Genomic DNA, 23,102 nt, shown 5'->3' with positions numbered 1-23,102 from the left:
GAGGGAAGGGGGGAATAAACGAGACTCACCCAGAGCTCCGTGCCCCAGCTCATGTTTGCTGGGCCGGGTTATCCAGCGGGCGCGACGGCGAGTAGGTATCCCCGCGACACTTCACATGTAGCGACGACGTGTACGCCTCGCTCCACTTCGTGCACCTCGTCGCACCTTGCGTCGTATTACCGTGTATCCCAACACGCGCGCACCGCCAAAAGCGCACGGACTCGCCCGCCACGCGCACAGTCACACGGGCGCCTCGAACATGCCGCTCTCTCGTAGCCACCGACCGTCCTGCGTCCGTTGCTGCCACTGCCGCCGGGACTGACCGCCACCGCCGTCGAAAACCGCCCGGAATTCCGACGTGGCGCGCCCTGCCGGGCGCGCGGCAAGTGGCGCGTGCGCGGATCGGCGAGGCCTGGCGCGCGACATTTGAATTTCGTATGCGATTACATTTACGTGTAAGCACCGTGTATAACATACAGGTGCGAGAATATTATAAATGGTTAGAAATTTATGTAAATTGCGTATCAATGACTTACATCATTTTCGTTTTAAAAACGCTAGTTACATATCGATAATGATATTTAAATAAAAAAAGTCGATATCAAATTTAGAAATACGACAAGAAAAAAGAAAATCGACCATAAAAATGAAAAATAGAAGCTCGTAATTTGCTGTAATAATTTGCAACGATTGTGGAAAGTTGCGTTTGTAGTAATTGTTCGAATTAGTCAATGCATGTATCGCACTTGAATCATTTTAAATCGATTCCGCAGTCGTAAACAGGGTCGTGAATAAAATGGCGCCGCGTGACTCAAGCCAGGTATCAAAGGTCGTTACTCAAAGTACATTATCTATTTTTTGGTTCGACGTATTTACTTAACTTTCGTACATCTGTTCTCGCTAACGTATGCAGCCCTGCTCGTGACACGGTCAGAGAATAGGTCTGGACGTGGAGAGACATGAGTGCCCATTATGGAGGTATGTATTTTTATCCCTCTTATTGTCAAACTTGTAATCTGCTTTATACTTTGAAATGGTTTGCTATGTATTGTGTCTCTGTCGTCTCTTGACGTCATTATTTTTCGTAAAAGAGAAAGGAAATAATTGGCATAACAGAAAATTAATGAGATTTTTAGTTAATATTTTTTAGGTTGCTTAGTCAAAGAATAATGATTTATATCATTATTATTATTCTTTATTCATTAAAATGATTAAAACAATATAATAATCATTTTTATATAATAACGTGATAGAACAAGTCATATGTTAGTTATCTATTTAAGAAAAATTTAATATTAAACACATTTAAGATATACTAATGAATATGTATCATACAATATGTCACAAATATAGGTGGTAGAGTTATTCAATAAGTTCAACGAGAGCCTCGGATCATACATATTCTCAAGATGGATTGGAAGATTTATAGAGGAATATCAGACATCGAGGACAATTTTTGTAATCGCCACAACTCTGCTTTTGGGTCTCCTGGTTACGTCGATCTTTGTGTTGCGCAAATGGAAGAACAAAGAGTTTTTGCCAGAGGTGAAAGAGTTTGTTGGGGTAGGCACGGGAAAGCCGAGGTTCAGGAAAAGAGACAAAGTTCTCTTTTACGGCAGAAAAATGTTGCGCAAGGTAAAGTCCATCGGGGGCCAGGTACACGCTACCGGGCAAGGAAAAAAGAGGAGAGCAGTTATGAGATTCGCTCGCCGTTTACTACAGCTTAAAAAGGATACTGCTCCGCAACAACTCAAGGTATATTTTCTAATAATAGACTAATTACTATTTTTTATATAATGTATCTAATCAAATTAATTTTATTAAGGTACTGGAACCACCTGCGGAGTACCTAGAAGAGGATTTAGGACCTGGCGAGAGAGTGCCATCGGATGCTTTATACGTGCTGCAAAGTATTAGAGTGTTCGGTCACTTTGAGAAACCAGTATTCCTCAAGTTGTGCAAGTACACGGAGATCATTGACCTACCCGCTGGCAGTACGCTGTTCAAAATCGGAGATCCCGATGAGAATTTATTTATAGTACAACAAGGTTTGGTGAATGTCTACATTACTGGATCCGATGGCTCTCAAATATCGTTGAAAGTAGTGAAAACAGGCGAGTCGGTGACGAGTCTCCTCAGTTTTACCGATGTACTCACCGGTCACACGAGCACATATAAAACAGTGTCAGCAAGAGCCGTAGAGGATTCTGTTGTAGTGAAGTTACCAATGAGCGCATTCCAGGAAGTGAGTTGCACATTTCTCCACATCTTCTGCTCTGCTCTCGAGCTTAAATTGCATAATCCGAGATTGACGTGCATAATGTTGGTACTGTAGGTATTTCAAGATTATCCCGACGCCTTCGTTCGAGTTATGCAGGTGATTATGGTGCGATTGCAGAGAGTTACCTTCACGGCTCTGCACCAGTACCTCGGTCTCTCCGCGGAATTGGTCAATCAAGGATCGCACAAGAAGAAGCAAAGTCCATTCTCAGGCTCACCGGTGCGGTCGAGGACCAGGGAGAACTTTACCTCGCAGAATATGGAAAGCGTACCTGCGTTTCCAATCGGTTCATCGGAAACGCATGATACTAGCGACACTCTGCATCGCGATGCATCTGGTTCGAGCAGTTCTCAGCCCGTGCCGATAGTCGTCGATAGAAATCGACGGTAAGAAATGTTTGAAATAATATTCATAACATGGCTCCTCTTTTAAACCAACATGAAATGAGGAAATGAAGTAAGCTCATTAGAACGACGCTTAAAAATGCTTTTTCTTCCCGTGTGTGAGACAGAAAGAGCACTGTTGACTGGAAGAACCAAGGCTCCGGCACGCAATCGGGTCAGAGTTCAGTGGATATGGTACCAGAATGCGACTCTCACTGGGCAACTTCATCTCCGACGGCGTCCCAGTCGATGCACGGATCCCATCCAGAAACCTCTCATTCAGGAAGCGCTTACGTCAAGAAACGTCACATGAGCGACGCGGGGCAACAACAGCAACTGGACGAAGCGCACCTCGTGCAGATAGCCACCGAGGCGTTCGTTCGTGAGCTCGGTATAGAAGACGAGACGGTACTGAAAGACAAGGTGCAAATCAGAGAAGTGCTGGTTGGCACTTATCTGATGAAGGAAGAATCTCACAAGGTTTGCTATTGGGTTGTTCGGAAAGTAATTTCGTTTTTCACAAAGAGATGTCGTTAGTCGCGTTCCTCGATACTTAACGGGGCAAATTCGTTTTATATTTTGACAACTGACATTTCAGACGTCATTTAGTATCTTATTGTGTTGCGATCTGTCGAGTAATTTTTTTGGCATCACATCAAACATGGAAAATCAAAGTGAGCATTTTCGTAATATTTTGCTTTTTTACTACCGAAAGGGTAAAAATGCAGTGCAAGCGAGAAAAAAATTGTGTGCCGTGTACGGAGAAGGTGTATTGAGTGAACGTCAGTGTCGGAATTGGTTTTCGAAATTTCGTACTGGAAATTTCGATTTGAAAGATGCACCACGTTCAGGTCGGCCAATTAAAGCTGATGACGAGAAAATAAAGGCTCTGGTGGATGCAAACCGTCGCATAACAACACGCGAAATTGCTGAAAAGTTAAATTTATCGAATTCGACTGTTTACGATCATTTGAAACGCCTTGGATTCGTTTCAAAGCTCGATTGGGTTCCACACAATTTAAAGGAAATTGACTTGATTCGACGCATTACCATCTGCGATTCATTGTTGAAACGTGAAGAAAATGAACCATTTTTGAAGCGAATCATAACTGGAGATGAAAAATAGATTGTTTACAACAATGTTAAGCGAAAACGATCATGGTCCAGGCAAGATGAACCTGCTCAATCGACATCCAAGGCAGATATTCATCAAAAGAAGATCATGCTTTCTGTATGGTGGGATTGGAAGGGAATCGTATTTTTCGAGCTACTACCAAGCAATCAGACGATCGATTCGAAAGTGTATTGTCGTCAGCTGGATGAATTGGATGCTGCCATGAAGCAGAAGCGACCAGAATTGGCGAATAGGAAAGGTGTCGTATTCCATCACGACAATGCCAGACCACACACAAGTTTGGTCACTCGCCAGAAGCTTTTACAGCTTGGATGGGATGTGCTACCACACCCACCATACTTTCCTGATCTGGCACCATCCGATTACCATTTGTTCCGGTCTCTACAAAATTCTTTGAACAATGTAAACTTCGATTCAAATGAAGGCGTCAAAAATCACTTGCTTCAATTTTTTGTCAATAAGGAGAAGGACTTCTATGAGCGTGGAATCTTAAAGTTGCCAGAAAGATGGCGAAAGGTAGTGGAACAAAATGGCCAATACATCACTGAATAAAATTTATTCTAAATATGAAAAAACCGCCTTTCATTTTTCCTTGAAAAAACGAAATAACTTTCCGAACAACCCAATACTTTGCACTTATTCCTTTCATATATTTATTATAGATAAAAAAATAAAATTAATAAAATATAGGTTCGTCTCTTACAAATATCGTTATTATTCATACTTTCTTGCGTTACAGGACGTAGCCCTTGTGTACGTACTTTCGGGTTCGCTGATAGTAAGCCAACGTGTTTCGGAAGGCCGGGATGCAGGTCAGGAAGTACACATGTTCAGTGCTCACCAAGGTGAGATTGTCGGAGGCTTGGCAGTGCTGACCGGCGAGCCGTCCTTTTACACGATCAGAGCGAAGCACGCGAGTCGCATCGCGCTACTCAGCAAGTCGACGTTCTTCGCTATCATGCGGGAGCAACCCACGGTCGTATTGCACGTCGCGCACACCGTTGTTCGCAGATTAAGCCCATTCGTAAGACAGGTATGAGAAAAAAGAGAAAAGGTTTCCACAAGAAACATCTTTGCAAAATTTCGTCCAATAAATGCATTATCGTTTCTTGAACAGGTGGACTTTGCGCTCGATTGGTTGTTCCTTGAAAGCGGTCGAGCCGTTTACAGGCAAGGCGACGAATCGGACTCGACGTTCATCGTGTTGAGCGGACGATTACGATCGGTAATTACGTATAAAAACGGAAAGAAAGAACCGGTAGCGGAATACGGAAAAGGCGATTTAGTGGGAATCGTAGAGATGGTCACACAGACTCCCCGCTCGACGACGGTGATGGCGGTCCGGGATTCTGAGCTGGCGAAATTGCCGGAAGGTCTGTTTAATGCGATCAAACTCAGGTACCCAATCGTTGTTACGAGACTGATCAATCTTCTTGGCCATCGTATACTCGGCACCTGGCAGCAAGCGCCCACGAAAAACGGCAGCAATGACACTCGGCAAGTATCGTGCATCATTTCTATTAAGTAAATCATTTAATCAAATTATTATTACTTAGGTAAATTGATATTTTGTCTCTAATATCGGTGTTACTTATTGCTTCTAAATTAAAAGTAACATTCATAACCTACTTTATAGGCGTGCGGCAGCAACTGTAGATGCCAGACCCGCGCAAATAAATTTCTCGACTGTCGCAATAGTGCCCGTTTCGGACGATGTGCCATTGACTGCTTTTACCTACGAATTGTACCACTCCTTATGTGCCATTGGACCTTGCCTTCGTCTAACGTCAGAAGTCGTGAGAAAGGTAATGTCTCGTGCTTACGCGTGAAATCTACTTTTCATCCTAGTATTATTATCCTAAAATTTTTAATTAATGTATCTTTTATTACAATGTATTGGGTTGGCCAAAAAGTAATTGCGTTTTTTTCCAATAGATGGACATACATGTCTTGAAATGTAACTAATTTCATTCTAAACCGCAAATTCATTATGTAGGTTAACAACTCACAGTTCAAGCTTGTTTTACAAAAAGAAAGTACACGATTTCGTTAACAATTGTTTCTTTGCCGTCGATTTCAAAATGGAAAATCAAAAAGAACATTTTCCTCATATTTTGTTTTATTACTTCCGAAAAGGGAAAAACGCTGTGCAAGCTCATAAAAAGTTATCTGATGTATATGGCGAAGATGCTTTAAAACTGCGGCAGTGTCAAAATTGGTTTACTAAATTTCGATATGGAGATTTTTATGTGAAAGATGCACCACGCTCAGGAAGGCCAATTGAAATTGATGATGACAAAATAAAGGCACTGATCGATTCGAATCGGCGTTTAACGACCCGAGAGATTGCTGAGAATCTTAACATATCGAAATCGAGTGTTGAAAACCATTTAAAACGACTTGGATACATTAGTAAGCTCGATATTTGGGTACCACATGAGCTCAAAGAAATTCATCTCACTAAGCGTATTGACATCTGCGATTCTCTTTTGAAACGTGAGGAAAATGATCGATTTTTGAAACGTATGATAACAGGCGACGAAAAATGGATCGTCTATAACAACGTCAAACGAAAAAGATGGTGGAGCAAGCGTGATGAACCTGCTGAAAGCACTTGAAAAGCAGATATTCACCAAAGAAAGATTATGCTGTCAGTCTGGTGGGACTTTAAAGGTATTGTGTATTTTGAGCTGCTTGCAAGGAATCAAACCATTAATTCAGACGTATACTGTCGTCAACTGGATAAATTAAATGATGCCATCAAACAGAAACGTCGAGAATTGGTGAATCGCAAAGGTGTTGTGTTTCACCATGATAACGCTAGACCACGTACAAGTTTGGTCACTCGTGAAAAATTGTTGCAGCTTGGATGGGATGTGTTACCATGATGTTACCACATCCACCATATTCGCCAGACCTGGCACCATCAGATTACCATTTGTTTTGTTCTTTGCAAAACGCCTTGAATGGTAAAACCTTTACTGCTGATGAGGATATTAAATCATTCTTGGAATTGTTTTTTGCTGAAAAAGATAAGAACTTTTTTGAACGCGGAATCATGAAGTTGCCTGAAAAATGGCAAAAGATAATCAAACAAAATGGACAATATATTGTTTAATAAAGTTTTTGTTTCCCATGAAAAATTCGCCTTTTATTTATATAAAAAAAAACGCAATTACTTTTTGGCCAACCCAATAGTATATATGGACATACAATTTATTTCTAATTTTTTAAACATATTAGTACAATTAATTAGTTCAATTTCTCCTTTTCCAGCAAAAAAGAAAGTACGATATATTGTTATAATTAATTATAAAATTTATCTTTCTCTGCGTAGACGTTGGGAACGACTATCATGGAACCTGCGAATGAATATCGGTTGACTTCCTGGCTCGCGCAGCAAGAGGATCAGCACAGAATTTCGCTGTACCAGTGTGACTCGAGTTACACGCTGTGGACTCAGCGGTGTGTAAGGCAGGCCGATTGCATCCTCATCGTCGGCTTGGGTGATCGGCCGCCGTCAATCGGCCGAACGGAACGCGAGGTGGAACGACTGGTAATGCGAACACAAAAGGAGCTGGTGCTGCTGCACAAGGAGCAGAACGGCCAACGACCCACAAATACAGTTCAGTGGTTGAACATGAGATTATGGGTATCTAGTCACCATCACATCCAATGTCCAAAGCGGATGTTCACCAGAAGGTCGCAATATAGAATCGTAAGTAAATTTCCAGAAAATTTGTTCCAATCACTCTGATTATAATTTTACTTTACTTCAGTTGTATTTTAACCGAGTCAGTAACTCGGATCTAATCCAGAACATTTTGCGTTGACAGAATGAACTATACTCCAAGGTGCTCATGTCCGAGCCAAACGTGCACAGCGATTTCAGCAGACTCGCACGATGGTTGACCGGCACCTCGGTTGGCCTTGTGCTGGGTGGCGGCGGTGCGAGAGGGGCTGCCCACGTAGGTATGCTGAAAGCTATCATCGAAGCGGGCATACCCATAGACATGGTCGGTGGTGTCAGTATCGGCGCCTTTATGGGCGCGCTATGGTGTATGGAGAAGAACATCACCACCACCACGCAGAAGGCCAGAGAGTGGTCCAGGGTGAGACGACGATCCTTACACTTACACTGTTTTGTTCTGAATTCCAATACTTTGATCGTTAAATTCTAAAAAACGAGATAGATAAATTGATTTTGGAAAGATTCGCTTCTTTTAAAATTCTGACATCAGATTTCACATATATTTACTTATTTCTCTTGTTTTAATTATTTTTAAATTGTAATAATTTCTTAAATCTCGAACGATGTTTCTAAAACGCTGCATCTATTTATTTGGACAGAAAATGACGCAATGGTGGCGACAAATTCTGGATTTAACTTACCCGATGACTTCAATGTTCTCCGGCAGAGATTTCAACAAAACGATACAGCAGACCTTCGGCGATACCTACGTGGAAGATCTGTGGCTGCCGTATTTCACTATAACCACAGATATCACAGATTCCTGCATGCGCACGCATAGACACGGTCTGTACACATAAGTTATCTTAAATGTTGTATTTTACATGTTCGCAAAGCTTCCAGTTTTATTTGATTCTCGTATGCTCGTCCAGTTTGATGTTTTATTAATTTACGACTTATCTGAAATATTAAAACTATGTATAATGAACATAAAATATGACTTGTACATATTGCTACTTTTTTTAAAAATAAGTTTGAACATTGCACGAATTTTAAGTACAGGAGAAATTTCCGAGAGAAAGGGATACAAACTGGAAACTATGACATATTTGTCGAAAATTGTCGAAAATTGTGAGACGTTTAGGGTGAATCAAAAAATATAAGACACGAAGTATCTAAAACTATTTGCTTCGGCATTCGGTTTCAGATGCGATTATTATGCAAAGAATCTTTCTTGATTCACCGTCGTAGTAATGTAGATTTCTCGTGAAACGTAGGTACTTTGTTTCCAAATCTAGATATGCATTATTGTAGATGAAACGTAGTCGAAATTTTGACAAGCGGGAGTGAGCTTTCCTAACGATAATTGTTGACGTACTCTCCGTTTAAAGAAAAAAACCGCTGTTAAAGAAACACCCGTACGAAGCATATTTTTGTTTTTATTCCTAAAGACGAACGTATAATTCGTGAAAGAAATTTACATATGCTCCCTGTATGCTTATTAAATTATATGGAAAAGATAAAAATTAGCAGCTAGCATCTATTTATCATTAATCAGTAATTCATATCTCTCGTATATTAAAAAATTTGTACATAATTTATATTTTTACATACAGTATATAATCTTTTTAATATACAAAAGATAAAATAAGTTTAAGTGTAAATGAAGCATTCGAGTGGTTCAAGTCTAGTTCTCCAGAGTATCCAAAGATTCACTCTGTCGCATGCGCGTGTGTATGTATACATATTTTTATCAAAATTATCTTTAATTAAATCATTAGTCGCAATTTCAGTCAATTAAATCTGCGACTGATCGTTCTGTAAATCATTAGCTCCAGCTGTAATGCAGACAGAACAAGAGAAATTAATTAACTGCAAAAAAGTGACTTAATAAGGATACAGGAAGCACTCCGAATGATGATGTATCAGTGAGTGCAAAATATCATAAGAGAATAATTCGTCGTGTTTAGGATCGCTGTGGCGGTACATTCGGGCTTCGATGTCATTGTCTGGTTATATGCCACCCATGTGTGACCCTGTTGATGGCCATCTCCTGCTCGACGGCGGGTACGTCAATAACCTTCCAGGTAACTCAAAATGCACTGGCAAACACCGTGGCGATTTTGCACAGTCGATGTAACAATCAATGAGAAACGAACGAGCAATTTAACGTCACGAACTGTGTCAAGTACTTTGAATCACGTTGAACTATTCGTCAAGAGATTGTTAGCACCGTCAGAAAATCACAAAATTTAATGCTGAGAGATTATCTAATTACATGTAATAAAACTCTATTATTTCATATCTACTTTGGCACGATATCGGAAATATATTTACGGATTTATCGACGTAAATATGTGAAACATATCAAGCTCACTCCCGTTGATAAAAGATGTGCTTATCGAATTCTGAATAGCTTAGTCGGCTCAGGTTTGCTATGGAGATACATTCGTGGCAGTATGACCATTGCGGGAGTCTTTCCTCCTATTTGCGATCCCCTTGATGGGCATCTTTTGGTCGACGGGTGTTATGTTAATAACGTGCCAGGTATTCGTCTTCTCTACTGTTCATATTAATATCGATTCACATTAATCTCTCAGTAACTTTTTGATACTCAGCCATGTACATGTGCCATACGCAATATGTGCTCCTGAGCTTTCTCAGCAGCACATCAGCGTGAAAATAGATCTGCAAATATGTCTCTAAATCTGGCGAAAAAGCGTAATTTAAAAAAAATATACAGGGTGTCCCGAGTTTTAACCGGCAAACTGCGGGAGCATATTCTACTAGTGGAAATAAGAAAAAATTCTTATATCGAGTTTGCTTAGAAATGCTTTATTACAAAGTTATAAACCAATATTGAAAAGAAATATAAGATAAGTAACAACGGGTTTTTTCACAAAAATAAAAATTATCTACGCAATGATTTAGTGACGCATTTCAAAATGTTGTCCTTGCACATCGATACAAACTAGACATCGACGTAGTACAGAATTTGTTACAGTACGACATTCCTGAAAATTTTGTTGCATCTCAGTAACTGAATTAGTAATTTGTTGCTTTAAATCTATCTGGTACTCTCCTGTTAGGAAATCTACGTTGATACTCTCGTACGGCAGCTCGTGCATTTCCGTCACAGAATCCGTACACGAAATGAATATCGGTGTATTCCTCATTTGAAAACACTTTTGGCATTCTGATAGTAATTGCTAGTTGACACGACGATTGAAATCTAACAGCTACTCTTGTGAAAGTAACAATCATACTGAATCGTTTCAACATAGTGAACATGAATACATGTGAATACACGTAACATAAACATCTTCGACCCTCCAAATTCTACACTATGTTCCGTTGTTACTTATCTCATATTTCTTTTCAATATTGGTTTATAACTTTGTAATAAAGCATTTCTAAGCAAACTCGATATAAGAATTTTTTCTTATTTCCACTAGTAGAATATGCTCCCGCAGTTCGTCGGTTAAAACCCGAGACACCCTGTATATATAAATAGTACATTTATAGAGTCAAATATTTCCTCTTATAAAAGAGATAATGTATGATCGCGATACATGCAGTCTATCTTCTTTCAAGCTGACGAAATGTTGCGGCAAGGAGCGCATCACATTCTGGCCATCGACGTCGGTTCGCAAGATGATACCGATCTGACGAATTACGGGGATTCGTTGTCCGGTTGGTGGTTACTGTGGAAGCGGTGGAATCCGTTCGCTACGCCCGTGAAAGTGCCAAATCTGCCAGACATACAGTCCAGACTGGCGTACGTAAGCTGCGTGCGCCAGCTGGAGGAAGTAAAGAGTTCGGATTATTGCGAATACATCAGGCCGCCCATTGATAAATACAAGACTCTCCAGTTTGCCAACTTCGATGAGATCAAGGACGTAGGGTACCAACATGGTAAGAGGCATATATTGATATTAAGTTCGAAGCTATTACAGTCGTCATGTTAATCAAAATTATGAAACATGTAGAATTAAAATTAATCATTCCAGGAAAAACTTATTTCGAGGGTCAGTCGAAAGCCGGAGTTCTGCCTCGATTTAACGCTGATCGGGAAAATGCGAGAGCTATGCAAGCGAAGCATCAAGCGGCCAATCAACAATCACCCTCCTCATACACTTTCACCGATCTTGCACAGATGGTGTGTAAAGTTTCGCGCGTTAGCCGATATATGGACATAGATTCCGATTCAGATGAACTGGAGGAGTACGAGGCGGACCTGGAAGAAGACGCACAAGAAGTGGGATACGCGTCCGAACCTACTGCCGGTATTCTAGACCAGGTAGAGAGTATTATATTTTTATTATACATGATTTTAATTTTTTTATAGCGTGTACTAGTCGGAAGGAGAATGGCTCATTAACTAATTTTCTATTTCTATCATTTTCTGTCTGCACATCTAACTGTCTTACTCTAGTCCAAAAGTTTCACACGTCAGTATAAATTGTATAAAAAATTAATTCTATGAAGTTAGAATCAATATTATAGTATACGTAACATGAAATAAATTTTTAAATATTTATATTTATCTTTTCAGTAATTTTCAACAAAATCTGAAAGTTTATCATATTCTCTCGTTATAGTTTTAACTGCAACTGCAACAATAATCTTGTTTTTTAGAGTCCTGAGGATAATCGTATGAGACGAAGGACCGGTGCTTCACTCAGCCTGTCTGACACCGAAGCAGAATCTGAACTAGATTACCATCCAAAGATTTTTTAAATATTTAGTTAGGATCGTATGTAATATCTCGTATCCCATGCTACACGACTTGCCTAATCGGACAAATTAGCACAAATCTGTAGCAATGCAGAACTTCGCAATTGAAATGTTCTTTTTATTGTGAACGATTGATCTGCATTGAAGTACAAAAATAGCTGTAAAAAAGCGTCATCATTAAAATATTGCTCCAAAATTATTCTACGCGAGATATGTACAATTGTTTTTACATCATAAGCAATTAATATGAATATTGTTATATTATCACTATTAAGTATTATATATATATATACCTATTAAATATATATAATTCTACGATTTCTTTAAAAAAGAAACTGTTTCTTGTTCATTCGACAGTTTTCCACCATGTTTTCGCAAATATACTGATGCATATCAGATCTTACGTTTCTCATAATAGTTATTCGATTCGAGCGATTGAGTTAGGTCGATGCATAAGTTCTTGCGATTTTTCTTTATCGAAATGAAACAATCGATACAGCATAAATCAATCAAGGTATTTTTCATCGTTTTCTTTTTCTCATCTTTCCAACATGCGAATATCACGTTGAAAGTCACCTTTTGAAGCGATCCATTCATCATAAGAACTTGTGCACCGACCTAGTACAATTTTATGGATGAAGTTACCCATTTCTTTTTTTCCTATGATTTAAGACGTTCCATGGAGAAGACACGACTACACTTCATTTTACATCAAAGGTCGCTTGTCATCGTCAAGTTAGGGTCCAGTACGGTCAATAGTGCACCAACCAAATGCAGGGATCCTGTAACGAGTATCTCCACTTTATCACTAGTCGCTGAAGCACACGTTCTGACATCAAACAACGCTTCGGTGATGCTGCTTTTCAGCACCGAATCTTTGCCCCACAGCTCGCAGTGTTTCTCGCACCGTTTTCTTTGCTCGTTGATTGCCGCATGATTCGTCAAGTCCTCTATGCTGGTTATTCCAGCGCAATTAGGGACAAAGTAAGCCTTTTCAAAGTCCAAAGACCGTAGCGGTTTTAATAATTCTGAAGAGTTACGGTCGCCGGTGGTGTTAAATATCAGGAATTTCCTAGACGCTCTCCGACTGGCTCTCTTAAACCAAGATGCGCAGTTAACGACGCTCTCGACGGTGTGAGCACCATCCAGATAGAAATCCGCTATGCTGGTCCTCAGGATCTGCACACGACCCGGCCACTTGCAGCTTGCCAACGCTAGCGCTATTTTATCCAAAGAGATAACACGGGACAAATCATCCGTGTCGTTCTGGAGAAAATTATTAGCGAATTTGTCAAGTGCAATCGACGATGACTTATCGCTCCAGGAGTTCATCCATGCCAGAGCCATGTTGACTGCCAGCGAAGCATTCTGCTGCTGCATACCGCTAAAATTCGCGCCCGCCGATGAGAGAACGTCGTTCCACTTGCGATTCAAGACTGCGGGTACTACTCGCAAACTGCGACACTGCTTCTCTACGGCACGCTTCCGCAGTACGCACATCGCCGACTCCGGTTGCGGCACCGTGAACGCCATTGCGTGCGGTTTGAAGATCCCCGACTTCTGATACGCGATTTCTTGCAGAGTGTTGCCCAGCAGAGAAGTGTGGTCCAGACCCAAGCTCGTCACACCCACGCAAGCCGGGTTTCGTAGGATATTGGTGCAGTCCAGCTCGCCGCCGATTCCAACTTCGATAATCGCTACATCGACATTCGCTTCCAGGAACACGTGGAACGTGAGAAGTGTCAGAAACTTGAAATACGTTGGCATGTCAGACTCGTGCTCTCGCTGCTGATACAAGCTCCGGTACACGTTCCAGAAGCAGCGAGCAAAGTGCAACTGACTGATTGGCGCGCCATTTAGCCGGATACGTTCCCGCACGGAGACGAGGTGCGGCGAGCTGAAGAAGCCCGTGCTGAAACCATGCTGCCGCAGAATCGCCTCTGTGTACGCGCACGTCGAGCCCTTACCTTTGGTGCCAGCAACGTGGATGACAGAAAGACCGTCCAGTTGCTCCAAAGTAACGCCAGATCTATGGAAACGGATTTTAAGTTACTGAATTTGAAACTACGGAGTTACAATAAAAAGGTCAAACTTTAATTAATATCACACTTTAATACACTTTTATGATAATAGATTTTTAAATGTCTTATTATTGATAGATTCATAGAAATGAAGATATTGTATGAAAAGATTTTTTCAATGCAACTTAATAATTAAATATAATAAATTCTTCTGTTTCAATTTAAAACCCAAGTAGCGAAGTGACGTCAGCAGACAACATAACGACATAGTCTGACTATCGTCAATGGTAGGATACAAGACATTACTTGTGTCATTACCTGAGCAAATATTTTTCTGTTTCTTTCAACTTCTCAGGATCATTTGGATGTTTCTTAGCAGCTTGCAAATAATCGGCGTTACTTTGCAAAGTAAGACATAATGCTTTTACAGCATCCTGTGCACAAAAGAAATACATTTTTCTTACAATGTATAAAATATATAGATATTTTTCTCTTTATATATAATTTACTCTTTAGGCGTGTTACTTATAAATGTAATTTAATCATAATTTATTGTCTCCTTAAAGAACGTCACATGTAATCGTATACTTCCAAATCTTAACATTTTTAAAAGTAGAATATCTGTATATTAACAGATATTCAAAGTATCACAATTATATGGTAAACGATACGTGGCACGAGGAACGCTTAAATAGTAAAAAGTAAATAATTCAGAGACGCATTTACCTCGTAGGATCCATCAGTATGGACGGAACGGTTCAGAAATCCATTGTGCGTCATTTTCCTCAGCAGAGTAAACATCGGGGATTCGCTTATTATGCAATCGTACAAGAAGCGATAACTGATGAACTTTGCTTTATAGTTGTGTCAAAGTGCAAGGATCTCGGTCTCCCGAGAAATTACGAGTTCCGCTTTGATTCAGCTTTGAACCGCGATCCTCGTTTTGTCAAATACTTCCGTTTTCGAATAGCTTGAACATTTCAAAACTACGTGAGCAACGCGTGATGATACAATACTTAATCACGTACATTTGTCGTGAAAGCGTTAGAATATCGCGAAAGAATTTTCCAGAACTTCACACGCAAACTCTCCGCAAGCGAGGAATCGTTAATTTTATTGTTGTTATTGTATAAAAGGTTTTAGTTGTTCCTCAACTGAAGCTCATAAACTGAACCTTTTTCGCACACTTTAGTTCCTTGGCAGTTTTGCACGTTCGTTTTCATGTATAGAAATTGTCATAAACAATTCGAAGTCGCAGTGCTAGAATGTTAATTAAGTACATTTGCCATGTCATGTATTGATCATCGTAATACATCGAGCGCAAATAACGCAAATATTTTCCCGCCACAAACATGTCACTCGCACTACACGTGCACGTGTGTGACCATTGTGATGTGATTCAGCGCTGCCAACTAATACATTTACGGTCGAAGTTACTAGGAGCAACTTAGGTTAGGTTATGGCGAATTTAGATTTTCGCGGAGGATGCAAAAATTGCACATCTGCAGCGTAGTATAGTTATATTTATGGCATCACGTGAGAAACACATGGGATTCCATGGTTGGTAACACGTGGAAGCTTGTAGTTCTTTATATATAAATGTAAACACGTGGAGTTTGCTTCGTTTTACTGAGTTCTATTATTCTAAATTCTGCGATATCTCGTTTACGAAGAGCCGTTATACCTGTTATTTTCATTTCTATTTACAATTTGAAAATTATTGATGTTTAAATATCATAACAAAAACGTAAATAGTACTTCAATGTATAATAAGACTACGTATAGTGCGGTGGAAAACGTGCAAATTCATTTATCGATGAATCAACCTCACATGTTAAATAGATGTAACAAAGTTCTATTAACAATTAATCCTTATAGCGCGCAACCACGGTAAGACAATTACGGACTCGTTACGATTACGATTACGACAATATTGTATATAGATATGCAAAATATAATTGCATGTGTGTACACACATTACAAGTTAAATTTAAAAGATGTTAATATTTAACATATTTTGAAGACGTCCAAAATGTCTTATGCAATCATCACGGAGGATCACGAACGGCAAAGGGATGAAATGGTTGCTCTCGCTAGTATTTATCCTGAAAACGAGTTTTCCTATTCAAAGGACAAACAAATAAAATGCACAGCTAACGTATTTCCCAATTTCCCTAACAAATTGGAAGTAAGATTTACTAATTGTTGTTCCAGCGTAGCCTCCGATCCAGTCGCCCTTTGTGATAAAATCTTTATTGAATATTTACCACCGATCAGTTTGTACATCCAACTTCCCGACACGTATCCTTCTCAAAGACCACCACATTTCCACTTCTCCATTGTATGGCTACCGCCGTGGGAAATATCCTTTCTCTGCCAGAAATTGGACGAGATATGGGAAGAGAATCAAGGTAGCGAGATTATTTTCCTGTGGTTAGATTTCCTGCAGAATGGTTTCTTCGATCTCCTCGGCATACAGCACTCCTTAGACGTTTCCTTCATACACATGGTCCATTCAATGCCTAAAGATAACACTGCATCGCTAGCAGCCTTATGTGACCCTAGAGCCATGAACAAGACTCTGTCCACGAATATAAAGCAATCGTTAGTGTCTTACGATAAGAAGCAACGCAAACTACAATTTGGCAAGAATTTCCACGATTGCGACATATGCTTCGAGTGGTGTACGGGACTGCAGTGCATAGAACTGAAAAACTGTGGTCACATCTACTGCAAAACTTGTGTACAGGAGCATATAGAGATGAAGTTAAAGGGGTACAATAAAGATATATCGTGCCCATCGGTCGACTGTAGTCGCGAAATAGATGCTAGTGATATTAAGACTCTTTGCCCGAGCTGGTTTCCACAATACGAGGAACTGATGTTGCGAGTAGCGTTGGACACTATGGACGATGTAATATATTGTCCCAGAACGTTCTGCCAGTATCCAGTTATCAGGGACGAGAACGACTCTGCGCCGATCTGTTACAAGTGCAACTACTGTTTCTGCGTGTATTGTCGTAAGGTAGCGTATGCACGTGTTATTCGAGCATACATGTAAGGTGTATCACGTGTTAATCATTGTACCAAAAAAATAGGCATATCACGGAAATGCGTTGTGTGAGATCGCATCGGACGATTTTAAACAGCTCGTGGAAGAGTATAAGAATAGTAACAGGCGGCAGCAAAAACTATTGGAAAAGAAATATGGCAAACGGCAAATACAATCGATTGAGAAACATCTTACAATGGACTACTTGCAAGTAAGTAAAGAATTAATTAACACAATTAAGGACTAATCAATATGGACATAATGTAATATTCATAAATTAGATAGTAAAATTAAAATTGAAGAAAGCAATTGCTGACAATAGTTATTTCGTTTAGGATAACTCAAAGAATTGCCCGGGATGTCGTTCCTACGTTAGCAAAATCACGGGTTGCAACAAAATGACGTGTAGGCACTGTCAGGCTTACTTTTGCTGGTTGTGTGGCCAGGAAATCAAACTGGAAGATCCATACCTTCATTACAACGACGTTAACAGCCCGTGCTTTAAGCGTTTATTCCAGGGGATGGACGTGGACGAATACAACAATCTTTACTTGATGGATGATGTAAATGAAGGATATATTGATTAGATACATTTAACCAGATAAATCTAATAATCTAAGGTAATTAACAGGTTTGAATAGAATTGTTATCACTATTATTTTTTTTTTACTTATCAAGATGTAAGAAAAAGTAACATGTATTATTAACTGCTGATTTAATCGATTTTCAGGTTATTGATTTCTGATTGAAATTGCTATTTTCTTAATTTCGAAAACCATGTTATAAAATTTTCATGAAATCATTTTTTTATAAATTATTAATCTTTTTTGTTTTCAATCTTCAAGTTAATCATTGATTTAATTGATAATAAGACAATTGTATATTTGCAGATATTTGTGATAATTATATTTTTGTATCTGGTATATGAAATTTATTAAATTTATTATTAAATTTCAAATCTGTATTTTAATAGTAATTATAAGATGTAATAACGATCATAATCATTATCTTTATATTGCACATTTTAGTTTGCAGTTTACAATAAAGCATCAATACAAAAATATCCTGTGTATACATATAAATGTGTAATATACTGTATATCACAACAATAATCCTATCTTAGATAATATCAGACTTTATTGCTGTTTGATATCAGAACTCACGTGTCCCTCGGTATGTGAACTTCTATATTTGCCTCCGTAACTAATTGCTCCGCGACAATAGAAACGGTGGATTCACGTCTTTGTTGATTCGCGAAGATATCTGCGAACAATTACAGCAAAGTTAAATTAATCGTCCTTTTACAGTCTTTTTACAAACAGTTTAACCTGAAATTACCTTCACAATTCTTATCACATTCTACAATTGCTTGTTTACGTTGAAATTGTTGCATATTTAATTGTACGAGCGTAGGACCAAATATCCAGTATCCTAAGCCTCCTCCGATTGCCAGGGCGATGGTGATATACGCATTATACGTCATAACGGCCATCATTAAAATATAACCGAGTATAGTATGAAGAGACCAATGTAACACTTGCAATGTCCGTTTTGAACTGTTTCCACTGAAAATATATTTTTTAATATTGGTTTAAGACAGACATATTTCAGTAGCTGCTGTAGAAACAATTTTAAATGTACATTATTTAAAAACCAACAAAATAATCATGTAACATTGATAATACTATTTTATATATTAATAACATAATTTCTTAATTTTTTTATAAAGCTATTATTGTATTATTATTATGTATATTTCATTTATGCAAAATGTTAAAACTTTTATGCTACATAAGATATACTTGTGTCTGTATGTCTGTGTGTGCATATTTAACAGTTTCATATATTTTGAGCAACTCTATAAAATTTAAATATGATCAGAATTCTATACATGTTCAAATACATAAGAATTATAAGAAATAACGTACTCACCATCCTGTGTAACTCCTGAAGTTCTTTGGCGTTACTTTAGATAAGAGGGACAAATTCTCAGAGGACGTTGAGGCCGTTCTAGGTACAGGCTTTATCACAATCTGTTGCAAATGGATCTGAGAGATCTTCATAGCTTCGTACAGTACAGCAAGGGCTGTCAAGCCCAAGCACGTCGCCAGGAAGCCCCATAACGTGCTGATGTTGTATCCCTGAAATAGGAAACTACCCAAATCTACGCCAAACCAATACCACATGTGCATCTGCAACGAAACATAAACAATAACGTGAGTGCTTTTAGGAGATGCACAAGATCCATGAATAATTGAGGTTACCGACCTTAATCACTCCACTCGCACGCCTCCCATTTATGACGAACGTTCATTACGACTGATAAGTCGCGCGTTTACTGCTTGAGAGTGCTGTCGATCACGTCCAAAGCTTAACGCTTATCTCGACACTTCATTACCCCAATTACGAACTGCGTCTGATTGCACTCGAATACGTACGACAACACTCGAAGACACGCTATTTATTTTAGGCAGCAAGTGGTTATTTTTCTTTTCGCGATCATCTCCTTCGCATTAGTTCGTCGTCGTTTCTTTGCATTAGTTTAATTTAATCTGACTTCTTCAGAAACTTACCTTTCGCTCATTCTCATAATTTATAGGTTACATTCATTTTCGGTAATATTGCGGACGAGCTGATTGGTACGTACACATCTCAAGTGAACTTGCAGTTGAACGAATCAGGTGCAACATGCAGAGCGATCTAACCCAACCCAACCGCGTTTTTTATTTAAAATCGGGAAGGTCGTCTGTAGTATACTTAAGGGGATGCTGGAGTTGCTAGTGAAGTATTTTTTCACTATAGCGATGGTAATTGCAGTTTCGAAAATTCTCTTTATTGCTTGTGCAGAATGAAAAATCCTTTTCCACAAATGAAGTATAGATAGAAAGAAAGCCCACTCTACAGGACTTTATATTCAAAATGGAAAAAAGTTAGAAAAGACAAATGCAAGTTTTTAACTTTTTTCCATTTTGAATATAAAGTCCTGTAGAGCGGGCTTTCTTTCTATCTATACTTCATTTGTGGAAAAGGATTTTTCATTCTGCACAAGCAATAAAGAGAATTTTCGAAACTGCAATTACCATCGCTATAGTGAAAAAATAGTTCACTAGCAACTCCAGCTTCCCCTTAAAGGCCCAACACACAAAATTCCGTAAGACGTAACGTAAGGATTCGACCAATCGCGTTGCTCGATTCGGCCGTTCGTAACCGTAACGTAAGGATTCGAGCAACGCGATTGGTCGAATCCTTACGTTACGTCTTACGGAATTTTGTGTGTTGGGCCTTTAAGGGGAAGCTGGAGTTGCTAGTGAACTATTTTTTCACTATAGCGATGGTAATTGCAGTTTCGAAAATTCTCTTTATTGCTTGTGCAGAATGAAAAATCCTTTTCCACAAATGAAGTATAGATAGAAAGAAAGCCCACTCTACAGGACTTTATATTCAAAATGGAAAAAAGTTAGAAACTTGCATTTGTCTTTTCTAACTTTTTTCCATTTTGAATATAAAGTCCTGTAGAGTGGGCTTTCTTTCTATCTATACTTCATTTGTGGAAAAGGATTTTTCATTCTGCACAAGCAATAAAGAGAATTTTCGAAACTGCAATTACCATCGCTATAGTGAAAAAATACTTCAGTAGCAACTCCAGCATCCCCTTAATTACCAAATTATCCTTTTATTTGCCAATGAGCATCATTTAATAAACAAAGAAATACAGTGTCCGAAGTGTAATAGCAATTTGGAAATTAACACGAGTAATCTTACATTTCGCTGCTATAAAGTATACTATGAACAAAATAAGCATAAAAAGCGTGTGAAAAAACACCGCGCATGCTTGGTCAGTGTGCGCTACGCCCGTAGACTGCCGGTATGACAGATTTCCTAACCCCGAAACTGTTATTTGAGTAAGCTGTAACTTTGGTTCTACTTGAGAGCGACGATTTTCCTTCTCGCAATCGTGTTTTAGGACCAAAATATACATTTCTACCAAGTTTGAAGGAAATCGGAGAGGAAGGAGCTCTCCTTCACAATTACCAAAAAGTATTAAGCTTCTCGTGACCAATCAGGAACATGTGAACGAGCTTTTGAAATATTTCAATGATAAATTATGCGTATATTACTTTGACTATATACCTATGGACTGCTAATGGGCAGCCATTGTGCGATCCAAGATCTCAGCGCCACCAGGTACCAACGGCCAAACCAAGAACTAATAATCATATATTTCGTGAACATTGTTTTAAGAATATAATATTCACATTCTCTTATACTGCAATATAAAACAAAATATTCATGGTCATTGTATTAATATGATTTTTTAAATGCTTTTTGAACAGTAAAATTGTTGCACTTTTCATGTTAAATTGCAAAATAACTTTAAATTCTTTTCTTACTTACAATAAAGCATTAGGTACATGAGAATGTAGTACAATAAAGTATACTTGAAAGGAAAAAATTAAGAAAATAAAAACGTAATCTTAAGAGACTATTAGGTTGTTCATTAAGTTCTGCGGTTTTCTCGATAGATAGCGTTTGTCCATTGAAAAAGATAGCATGCATCGCCTGAACCGCGGATTGCCGCATACTCCGTGACAGGTTAGACAACGCTTGACATTTCGCCAGAGTCTTTGTTGTCTTTTGACGTGTTGTGTGTACGCGCTATTCATTGAAAATGGAGGATCAAAAGGTGCATTTTCGGCACATTTTGCTATTTTTCTTCCGCAAAGGAGTAAAAGCGACGGACGCACAACGTGAGATATGTGGCGTGTACGGGGACTCGGCCATAAGCGCTGACACTTGTCAGCGTTGGTTTGCGCGCTTTCGTTCCGGAGATGTGAACGTCTCCGATGCTGCTCGCTCCGGTCGTTCATCCACCACTGACGACGACCAAATCGTGGCCGCAATCAAAGCAGACCGACACCTGACAACGCGGGAGATCGCGGAGCGCTTCGACATCGCCCATACAACGGTTGCGCAGCGATTAAAACGGCTTGGGATGTCGAAAAAAGCAGATGTTTGGGTCCCTCACGAACTCACCGAAAAGAACATTTTGGACCGCGTCATGATCTGTGAATCCCTGTTGAAATGAAACTCGCTGGAGGCCTTTCTCAAACGGGTGGTCACGGGAGATGAAAAATGGGTGGTATATAACAACATTCGACGCAAGCGGTCATGGTGCGGTCCGGGTGAGTCGTTACAATCGGTTGCCAAAGCGGATTTGCATCCGAAGAAAGTGATGCTGAATGTGTGGTGGGATTGGCGAGGCGTCCTGTACTTCGAGCTGCTTCCGCGCGGTCAGACCATCGACGCCGAGAAGTATTGCGCTCAGTTAGAAAAATTGAAGCAGGCAGTGGCGGAGAAGCGGCCGGAATTGGCGAACAGGAAGGGCGTTGTCTTCCACTACGACAACGCCAAACCACACACTGCTTTGGTGACCAAGAAGAAGTTGAAGTGCTTTGGCTGGGAAGTCATGCAGCACCCACCGTACTCCCCAGACCTTGCGCCGTCGGATTACCATCTGTTCCGGTCACTCCAAAACAATCTCGACGGGCAGCGCTTTAATTCAGTGGACGATATTCAAACGTACTTGGGGGACTTTTTCGCGCAGAAGTCGCGCGACTTCTACAAACGCGGCATTATGTCCCTTCCAGAACGTTGGCAGAAGGTGGTCGATCAAGATGGACAATACATTCTAGATTGAATAAATGTATAAGTACAATAGATTTATGTTTTAATTTAGGGCAAAAAAAACCGCAGAACTTAATGAACAACCTAATAGAAATCAGTTTTATTATACACTAGCAT

At 39.5% G+C, this 23,102-nt stretch overlaps 5 protein-coding genes across 19 annotated transcripts in view; 2 read left to right on the top strand and 3 right to left on the bottom strand.

Annotated features, from left to right (window-relative positions):
* The window catches only part of LOC105276687 (formin-binding protein 1-like), a 35,390-nt gene extending 35,051 nt beyond the window's left edge, over window positions 1–339 (bottom strand). For all 8 annotated transcript variants that reach the window (XM_020030806.2, XM_026970476.1, XM_026970477.1 and 5 more), the window contains exon 1: window positions 30–339. In XM_020030806.2, the coding sequence (XP_019886365.2) occupies window positions 30–53 (24 nt within the window). In that variant the 5' untranslated portion in view covers window positions 54–339. The remainder of the gene's footprint in view (window positions 1–29) is intronic.
* Window positions 340–741: 402 nt separating this feature from the next.
* On the top strand, window positions 742–12,622 carry LOC105276689 (neuropathy target esterase sws). Of its 5 annotated transcripts, none has more exons than XM_011334507.3 (16): window positions 742–829; window positions 914–978; window positions 1,354–1,755; window positions 1,826–2,245; window positions 2,336–2,667; window positions 2,793–3,144; window positions 4,539–4,832; window positions 4,917–5,296; window positions 5,436–5,604; window positions 7,137–7,517; window positions 7,636–7,911; window positions 8,150–8,336; window positions 9,921–10,037; window positions 11,085–11,405; window positions 11,480–11,790; window positions 12,129–12,622. In XM_011334507.3, exons 2-16 carry the CDS (start codon window positions 973–975, stop codon window positions 12,228–12,230), a joined length of 4,050 nt encoding a protein of 1,349 aa, XP_011332809.1. In that variant the 5' UTR covers window positions 742–829; window positions 914–972; the 3' UTR covers window positions 12,231–12,622. The 5 variants fall into 5 exon arrangements, with proteins under 5 accessions (XP_011332809.1, XP_026826275.1, XP_011332807.1 ...); XM_026970474.1 differs by having other exon boundaries at window positions 743–829; window positions 11,501–11,790; XM_011334505.3 differs by lacking the exon at window positions 9,921–10,037 and adding an exon at window positions 9,461–9,577 and having other exon boundaries at window positions 743–829.
* LOC105276690 (folylpolyglutamate synthase, mitochondrial) lies at window positions 12,328–15,807 on the bottom strand. Its single transcript, XM_011334510.3, has 3 exons — window positions 14,975–15,807; window positions 14,567–14,682; window positions 12,328–14,256 (listed from the first exon to the last, which is right to left on the bottom strand). Exons 1-3 carry the CDS (start codon window positions 15,047–15,049, stop codon window positions 12,939–12,941), a joined length of 1,509 nt encoding a protein of 502 aa, XP_011332812.1. The 5' UTR covers window positions 15,050–15,807; the 3' UTR covers window positions 12,328–12,938.
* A 7-nt stretch (window positions 15,808–15,814) lies between these two features.
* LOC105276691 (E3 ubiquitin-protein ligase RNF14) lies at window positions 15,815–18,357 on the top strand. 3 transcript variants are annotated; one of them, XM_011334513.2, is made up of 4 exons: window positions 15,815–16,138; window positions 16,272–17,273; window positions 17,347–17,511; window positions 17,636–18,357. In XM_011334513.2, the coding sequence occupies exons 2-4, from the start codon at window positions 16,281–16,283 to the stop codon at window positions 17,885–17,887; spliced, it is 1,410 nt and encodes a 469-aa protein (XP_011332815.2). In that variant the 5' UTR covers window positions 15,815–16,138; window positions 16,272–16,280; the 3' UTR covers window positions 17,888–18,357. The 3 variants fall into 3 exon arrangements, with proteins under 3 accessions (XP_011332815.2, XP_011332814.2, XP_026826283.1); XM_011334512.3 differs by having other exon boundaries at window positions 15,815–17,273; window positions 17,636–17,920; window positions 18,031–18,357; XM_026970482.1 differs by having other exon boundaries at window positions 15,815–17,273.
* Window positions 18,290–20,034, bottom strand: LOC105276692 (probable low affinity copper uptake protein 2). Of its 2 annotated transcripts, XM_011334515.3 has the most exons (5): window positions 19,874–20,034; window positions 19,569–19,757; window positions 19,233–19,492; window positions 18,639–18,865; window positions 18,290–18,563 (listed from the first exon to the last, which is right to left on the bottom strand). In XM_011334515.3, the coding sequence occupies exons 3-5, from the start codon at window positions 19,490–19,492 to the stop codon at window positions 18,460–18,462; spliced, it is 591 nt and encodes a 196-aa protein (XP_011332817.1). In that variant the 5' UTR covers window positions 19,569–19,757; window positions 19,874–20,034; the 3' UTR covers window positions 18,290–18,459. The 2 variants fall into 2 exon arrangements, with proteins under 2 accessions (XP_011332817.1, XP_011332816.1); XM_011334514.3 differs by having other exon boundaries at window positions 19,569–20,034.
* Window positions 20,035–23,102: the final 3,068 nt, after the last annotated feature.

The sequence above is a fragment of the Ooceraea biroi genome, chromosome 6, assembly GCF_003672135.1.
Source record: "Ooceraea biroi isolate clonal line C1 chromosome 6, Obir_v5.4, whole genome shotgun sequence".
Lineage (NCBI taxonomy): Eukaryota > Metazoa > Arthropoda > Insecta > Hymenoptera > Formicidae > Ooceraea > Ooceraea biroi.
This window is presented reverse-complemented; position numbering and strand designations above follow the sequence as displayed.